Source organism: Mus caroli, chromosome 7 (genome assembly GCF_900094665.2).
Source record: "Mus caroli chromosome 7, CAROLI_EIJ_v1.1, whole genome shotgun sequence".
Classification (NCBI taxonomy): domain Eukaryota; kingdom Metazoa; phylum Chordata; class Mammalia; order Rodentia; family Muridae; genus Mus; species Mus caroli.
The window spans coordinates 100168890-100177632 of record NC_034576.1 but is presented as its reverse complement, the minus strand read 5'-3'; the positions used below and the strand labels follow the sequence as shown (position 1 = coordinate 100177632).

The 8743-nt window shown below is 42.9% G+C and overlaps 1 protein-coding gene across 3 annotated transcripts in view; it reads right to left on the bottom strand.

Annotated features, from left to right (window-relative positions):
• Ints4 (integrator complex subunit 4) overlaps window positions 1–8743 on the bottom strand; it is a 64727-nt gene that overhangs the window by 30919 nt on the left and 25065 nt on the right. For all 3 annotated transcript variants that reach the window (XM_021167619.1, XM_029479665.1, XM_021167620.2), the window contains exons 9-12: window positions 8209–8280; window positions 6416–6590; window positions 4485–4690; window positions 259–401 (exon numbers count right to left, since the gene is read on the bottom strand). In XM_021167619.1, the coding sequence (XP_021023278.1) occupies window positions 259–401; window positions 4485–4690; window positions 6416–6590; window positions 8209–8280 (596 nt within the window). The remainder of the gene's footprint in view (window positions 1–258; window positions 402–4484; window positions 4691–6415; window positions 6591–8208; window positions 8281–8743) is intronic.

Genomic DNA, 8743 nt, shown 5'->3' with positions numbered 1-8743 from the left:
TGGAACTCACTCTGTAGACCAGGCTGGCCTCGAACTCAGAAATCCGCCTGCCTCTGCCTCCCGAGTGCTGGGATTAAAGGCGTGCGCCACCACTGCCCAGCAGGAATCTGATTCTTAAAAGAGTCTGGAAAGAGTGAGCCCGGGTTCTAAAGTCAAGGTGAGACTGAGGGCTATACCTAGTCTAGGATGATCCACCAAATAATGTGCGCGCTACAGTTTTCTTTTGACGAGACTTAGTAATGAGGTAAACGTCCTTACTTCCATATGGAGTCCCTGTCAGTAGGGTACTTGGTTAGGTTTTTTAGAAGCTCCACCAGTGCAAGATGAATCCCTTCTTTTGTTGAGACATTAGTGCAGCATAAGAGTTCATGAAGAGCCTCTCTAATATCCCTGGATGAATCCTTTGCAGAAGAGAAAAAAAGAAAGTTAAAAATCAGCAACAGTGACTCATGTTCCACACACCACCCCTTCTCCATGACCACGTTTCTATTTAGGCTGTGCATATGAAAAAATATTTAGAAATTTGCTAGCTAAAATCCCTGGGAAAGACCTCATTTTATTGATCTAAGAAGGGGCCTTGCCTCTTTCTATTCTTTCTCTCCTTCTTCCTGGTTTTATTTATTTTGTTTGTTTATTTATTTATTTATTTATTTAAGATTTATTTATTTATTATATGTAAGTACACTGTAGCTGTCTTCAGACACACCAGAAGAGGGCGTCAGATCTCGTTACGGATGGTTGTGAGCCACCATGTGGTTGCTGGGATTTGAACTCTGGACCTTCGGAAGAGCAGTCGGGTGCTCTTGCCCACTGAGCCATCTCACCAGCCCTGTTTATTTATTTTTTGAGACAATGTTTTATTCACTATGTAGCCTTGGTTGGCCTAGAGTTTGTTATGTAGACCAGGCTAGCTCTGAGTTAAAGGAAAGCACCACCACCTCACCTGGCTTCTCTCTGGCTTGTTGTTGTTGTTTGTTTGTTTGTTGTTGTTTGTTTGTTGTTTTTGTTTTGAGGCAGGGTCTCACGCTGTCCAGGTCCAACTGGTACTATGTAGCTGAGGACATGAGGATGGCCCTGAACTCCCGATCCTCCTGCCTCCGCTTCCCGAGCACTGCGATTACAGCTCTGCCCCACCATGCCCACCCGCTTTTGCTCTTTAACCTTCCCTTTTTCTCTGTGTCTGAATCTTTTACCTCAATGTCCGAGTTATCAGTGGCTGACAACTATGAAAAGAGCAGGCTGTGCTGCGGTGGTCTCACACACTGTAGTGCCAGCACTTGGGAAGCAGAGGCAGAAGGATTACAAGTGGAGGGCAGCCTAAATACATAACAAGACCTCCACACACACACAAAAGAAGAGGAACGGCTTTAGAAAAAAAAAAATCAATGACTACTAGGACGAGTTGAATATTTTATAATCAAAAGGATCAAAAACCATAAAGGCCTTAGAGTAGAATGCTTAAAACCAACCCAGAAGTCTGTGTGGCCAGACACACCAACAAATGAGATGTGGGTTGCATGCGCTCCCCAGCCCTCCAGCACGATGTCACAGCACACTTCAGCCATTTGTCTTCCTGACACACAGTCCTCTTTGGTCTTAGAATACAAATTACTCACAACAGACCTAATCTCTGTCCTTCTGCCTGCAATGTCTGTTCGCCTCACACTGCCAACAATTCTTGCCACACTAGTCCTAGTTCCTTCTCGTTTTGAATTTAACTTTAGATTCTTTAGATCTGACTGCTGTACTCCCTGACGTAAAGAGCCAGGCTCCCCTGACAGACCCTTATGGTATCTCACTCAAGCTGTGTGCATATTTCATTTTACGACTGTGCCTTTCTAATCACTACTTCTGACTCCCATGAGACTGCAAGGTTCACGAGAGCAGATCACAGCTGTCACTCACTATTACAGCCTTTCCTACAACAGGGCCTGGCACAGGACAGACAGAAATACTAAAGACAACAGGTAAAAGGAAAGACCAAAGAAAGGACTAACAGCTTACTCAGATCTGTCTGACTCCAAACCCTGCCAACTTAACCATAAGATGATGCTTCATGTATAAGCAAATCTCCATCGCTGACCATGGAAGCTATAGTGATGGCCTGGAGAAATAATGTTCAATCTAGCAAGAAAGCAATTTTAATTTATGTATTTCTTAAGTGCTATATAAATGCCCGTTATATAGCTAACTTGTGCAGATTTGTTTTAGGAACTATTGGCTAAGCATTCACTATGACTAAGTCACTAGAGTGAGCCCGAAAAGAACATGCTAAAAGTCATCACAGAGTAACCCTACTTACAGAGTTAATGATCTCATTAGGGGATAAAACAGACAGACACCCTGAGAGACATGATAAAAGAGGAAAAATAAGGAGGAGGCATATGAGATTTGACATGCATCAAATGATGGACAGAACAGAACAATCTGGTATAAATTTCAAAAAGGTTTCAAGAATGAGAAATGCTGAAAGACAGACAAGGCCATGTCAACTTCTCTTCACAAAATCCTCCAACTATGTCCCATAAAGCTTAGTGGATGATTCAGTCCTTGTCCCCTGGCTTCTCCTTCCGCGACCTCCACTTTCTCACTGAGCTGCAAACTGAACTGAAATTCTTACTGTGTTGACCCTTAGCCTTTCCAGGAACAGTTTTTTTACCTGCTGTCCTTTAAGCAGCATGACTAACTGGATGACGTATCATTAGGTCTCCCACATGTCTAGACAGTTTAGCTTATGGACAAGATCTGTCACCATCTGAAACTGTTACATTTCTTGAGACTATAATTATGCTCAATGAGAATGGGTATCTGTTTTTGACACAATATTTCCAATCCACTGATAGTACTTGATGAATAATCAAATTCTCTAGGTAGGACAGTGTCTCAGCATAGTCCAAAAAAGAAATTCCAGCTGGAAGGATTAGCTGGCTAAGGTTCAAAGCAAAGGCGGTAACACAGTAAATGTAAGAGAGCTGTGATCAGCAGAGTGGAAAATAGTTTGTATGTGAATTCCTGGAATATCTGAGTGGAAGAGCTAATATACTGTGGAGAGAAACAGAATTTACCAAGTGAACAGTGGCAGTTTTCTAAGCAGAGGGGACAACGACAGGGACAGCAAAGTAGTAAGGAAAGTCATGAAGACACACAAGTGAGTATAGGATGAAATTCAAGGTCAGGAACCATCATACAGAAAGCTAAAACTACAGGCCAATGGCTCAAGTCTGTAATCCCATCACTGAGGAAGTTATAGGAAGAGGACAGTCTTGGGTTCAAGGCCAACCTAGGATACAGTGAGTTCCAACTAGTGTGAGGCACTGTCTAGACAACAAAACAAAACAAAAACAAACTAAAAAGGAGAGAGACTATCTATGACAAATGGCACACAGCATAAATATGCCTTCTTAGAATTACCAACTTATTTACAAATAAAGATGTGATTTCAGGAAAATTTTTAAAAATGCTATGGAACTCAGTGTTCAGGAAAAGTGGTAAGGACCTCTTAAAAGAATGCAGCAGGAGGGGCTGGAGAGTTGGCTCAGTGTTAAGAGCACTGGCTGCTCTTTCAGAGGACCTGATTCAATTGCCAGCACCTACATGGCAGCTCACAACTGTCTGTAACTCCGGTTCCTAGGGATCCAACACCCTCACACAGACATACATGCAAATAAAACTCCAATGCACACAAAAGGTAAATAAGTAATTTTTTTAAAAAAGAAAACTGTACATCTTAAGAAAAAAAATGTAGACAGAATCTGAAATAATTATGCTAATAGTGAGGCATCACATTTGTTCTTCCTTTGATGGGTGTTGGTGAGGGACTGATGCCAGATCGCATTTATTAACAGTGAGACTCCAACATCAGCACTTGCAAGTGGATCCAGACACATCAGAAAAATAACCCAAGAACATGAGTTCTACAGCCTAGGAAGTGAGACTCTGTATTGACTATGTGACCTCAGACAATTATTTCTCTGTAAAACCACGTGGTGGGAAGAACTGAAGACTAAGACCCTTTCCTGCTAAATGGAATAAAAAGGAAGATGGGAAAGGCTTCTTTACCATGTGTCTGCTACTTTACCATAGGTACTTCCCACCCTCCCTCCGGTCTTCAGCTGTGTGCTATCAGCGCTATGAACACCTCCGAGCTTCGGGTGTCTTGTGCTTTCTGACCTCTGGTTCTTTGGAACCCACTCGCACTGTCTGCTTCCCTGCTACCTAGTCGATGCCTCCTCATGTTTCCTTTCCCACAGTGTCTGCACAGCATACTTCTGTCTCCCTGACTCAGCTCGCCCAAGCTAGACATTCTTTTTATTCCCTTCCTTGGTCACAGCCATAGCAAGCTGATTCATATTTCAAACTAATATCCAGCTCCACTTTGGGGAGGAAGAGGGTAAGATGGCAGAACTGTGCTGTCTGATGATTTTAGGGGAGACAGCCTCATAGGTACCTGATGAAGAAATGAATGACCAGCTAGAAACACTCACCTCTAACACAGCCAGGACAGTATCAAGCTGATCTTCTCGGAGGGTGATATTGTTAGAGATTTTTCTCATGGTATGTATGGACTGCAGACGCACTTCCTCAATTTCATCATTGAACATGTCAACTAGAAAGTCAAGGCACTTTTCAGCAAAAGAGGGCGAAGACTGGGCTAGCATACACAGAGCCTCCACAGCAGCAATGCGAACCTCTGCAACATGAAAAACAAAACAAAAGCACAAATTAAACTGAACACTACATTAGAGCCATAAAAAGTATGGATTTCTTCTCAGTTGGGCTGTTTTCATTCTCTGCTCTTCTCGCAGTCTACAGATTCTCCCTGGAGCATCTCCTTCCTGTTCCCATTACACTGATGCTTAATATGGGCCTTTTGTCCCAAGACCTAAGTCCCGCATCTTATCCACATGGGTGTGTTAACACAGCTGCCTAAGTTTAGTGAATTTCTTGGAAATGGTATTATTGCCTTATTTCAGTATCCAACTACACGAAAATAATTTAGATGTCAGATGGTAAATAACTTACCACTATCAAGACTGAACAAAGGTTTGGAAGAATGAATTTACTTGCCTCAAAGTCAATAAAGGAAGAGAAAACATTACCCCCACACCAGCAACCCCAGGCTAGCATCACACTATGTGTGCTTATAGGACATGCTGCTCCTACGAAGACAGGTCTCAGAGCAGGCTGCAGTGATCTCGTCACCAATTCATGCCAGGCCTGCTAGGAAGTAACAGGCCAACTGAGCTACAACCTCAACTCTCAACTGAACTTTTCTAGGTTGAAAACAACACAAAGAGAAGGGAAAGGAAGTGGGAAAGGAGGAAGAAAGAGCGAAACGGGAAGATACACATAATGGGGAAGGGGTTCAGAGGGACCCCGTAGAAAAACTCCAGCATCATAAAGCTTATGTGGAACCAGAAAAGCTCGCAAGGAATGACTGGACAGGTGGGGTGATGCACATCTTCAATCCCAGCACTGAAGAGGCCGAGGCAGGGAGATCTCTGAATTCAAGACTGACTTAGTCTATATAGCAAGTTCTAGGCCAGCCAGGGAGCTAGACTCCATTAGACAGACTGGCAGACAGAGACAGGTAGGTAGGCAGGCAGACAGACAGATGGATAATATGACACAACACTTTTCCCAAAGGCCAAAGGAAGATAGAAGAAAGACTTTCTGATCACAAACACTTGAATTTAAATCTTATTATCTGAGTACCTAAATTAGTTTTTTTTTTTTTTTTTTTTTTTGGTTTTATGAAACAGGGTTTCTCTGTGTAGCCTTGGCTGTCCTAGAACTCACTCTGTAGAGCAGGCTGGCCTTGAACTCAGAGATCCGCCTGCCTCTGCCTCCCGAGTGCTGGGATTAAAGGTGAGCGCTACCACACCCAGCTTCTAAATTAGTATTAATATGTCTCTTTATTACTAAGTGCTTACTATAAAAAGATCAAGTATCATGCCAAGTACTTTATGTATACAGAATCTCATTTAATTTTTACAGCTAGGAAAAATGTTTATTATTATCATCCCGACTTTATAGAAATGCTGAAATGTGAATTTAACCACTGTATTATACTCTTTGGACCTTAGCCTCTCCTTCATAGTAGGTACTTTACATAGCTATTGCAAGGCTAAATGAAAAGATGCACTCTATAAATTGTATTTTCATGAGCAATATCAGTGTGAGAGAGAGAGAGAGATATCCAAGGGCCAGGGCACACAAGTGGAGGTAAAGGACAATGCTGGAGTCAGCCCTCTCCTCCCACCCTTTATGTGGGTTCTGGAGATCTCAGGACTCAGTGCTCAGGTCTCCAGACCTGCGTAGGAAGCACCTTTACCTGCTGAGCCACCTGGCAGGGGCAGGGGATGCACACAAAGCAGAGTATGTGGGTACTGCTGATATTACAAAGCATACTTACCATACATCTCATCTTCCAACCCATGAACAAAGGCTCCACACGCTCCTGACTCTATCAGGTTCACGGCCCCTGTGTCTATTTCTTCCTTGGGAGCATCATCTCCCCATTTCCTGCCACTGGAAAACTCCCCCGAACTGTAAAGTTCCTTGGCACGCTCATGTGCCGTGCGTTTCCTCTGTAGAAGATGACAGCAATTACTATTTGCAAGAGAACCCTAGGGTGTCCCTAAAACAGAGAGCAAGTAAACAACAAACTGTTCTTGAAGACAACTCGACAGTTGAGGGCAGAGAGATGCAAACCCAACTTAAAATGAGACAAAGGTTCCCAAGTCTCTAACAGCTTCCAGCAAGCTGGACAGTGCTGACTGGACAGGGACCATGCTTTCCAGTAAGCATAGGAAAAGAAGAGCCTGGGAGGCAAACAAGAGCAGTGCCTCTTCAAACACTGTCTCAATAGAAAATACACCCAGTCTAAAAACAACAGTTTTTTCAGTCTCATTAGAAAACACTGTCGTGCCGGTGGTGGTGACACCCACCTTTAACCCCAGCGCTTGGGAGGCAGAGGCAGGTGGGAGGGAGGGAAATATAGCAACAATACTCAGATAACCTTCTAGTAGCTCAGCTAGGGAGGGCATGCGGATGAGCAGTAGATACCCAGCACACTGACAGGCATGGTTCTCATCCTAATCAATAACTGCCACTCTGCTTCCAACAGGAATTCCTAAACATCTTAGAAACGAGCCCAGGACTCATGGATGGTCATTTCAGAAGCAACAATGGATCCAAGCATCAGAGCCTATCAGCACGTGGGTCATTTCCCACATCACAGCCTGCACCTTGCAATGTGCCTTGGAAACCAGAGTTGCTCATCTCCTCTCATTCACCACACGTCCTTCCTTACTCCTCCCCCTAGTCTACCAAAAACACAAATGCCAACTCAAACCAAGCAAAGCTTCATAGCTCTGTTTATAACACACATACACCAATCCCAGAACCATTCTGTAGGATTTATCTTATGGAACAACTCAAAAAAGAAAAGGTCTCAAAGGACACCAAGATAACGTCCTTTCTGTGATTTACAGTGGTGAAAAGTCAGGAGAATCTAGGAGCCTAGCACAGTGAAAAGGCTCCAGGGTGAGAGCACACGCACCTAACAATGTATATAGTCGCTAAAGACACTAAGGATATATTTACGGCTCAGTGCTTGAAACACACATTTAAAAAGCTACAGAAGACACCAAAATTGCTAAAGCTACTGAGACTATATTAGTAAGTGATTTTCTCCTATATTTATAAAAAATTCAATAACTGTTATAAACTTATATTTAAAAACTAAGGTACTAACAATGAGTGCGCCCATTACTTTAGGTCATACTTCATCTTGCCAACCACACTAAAGAGCGTCACAGTCAATGTCTAAGGCACTCCCCAGAGGCACCTGGTTACTGTCACTGTCCAGACTGTCACTCTTCCACTCACTCAATGGGAGCTGTACTAAAAAGGGGTTCCACCATGTCACACAAAATACCAGACTGCCATAGTTTATAAGGAACAGAAAGTAAATCCTACCTCTTGCTTAACACAACCTGTGCAAAGTATTTTATTACAGAATGAAATTCATGATGTAGCTTGTAATTTGGTTCAAGTTACTATAAATTTGAATTATAATGTAATCTAATAACCTGCATTAATGTAACAAGAGTATGGGCTGTTAAATTAAATCAACACAGCCCAACATAAAGCTCTACTGATGCTGATTACAGAAACCCCATTTAAACAAAGAAGGCAAGTTACCCTCAGATCTGACATCAGCTTCTTGTCAAGAGTCTGCTCCAAGAAATGAGAGCTAACTTGCTCCATAGAGCCCTGTAAAGAGAGAGAATGCAGAGCATGTTAAACAACTCCTGTGACTCAAACATCACCGTAACACTGAAAGTTTAAAAGTAAATGCATAAAGGTAACATTATTCTTTTTGTTGTTGCTGTTAAAGCAATGAACTTTATTGGGGTGACTTACAGAAATATGGGGAAGGGGTTGCTTACTGGAGCCAACGGTATTCAAAGACAGTTGTCATTATGTGACTCCAAACCAGTATGAAAAATAGCTTATGAAAACCACCCACCCAGAGCACACTGCATCCATGTAGGTATATCTGCAGATTAAAGACCATCCTATCTGGCTGGCTCAGTTTGCGAAAGCCTCTTCTAAGCAGCCTGAGTAGCTGGTGTTCCTTCACTGAGTTAAGCCGAGCGAGTCCTATCACCCTCAGGACTGAGTTAAGCCGAGCGAGTCCTATCACACTCAGGACTGAGTTAAGCCGAGCGAGTCC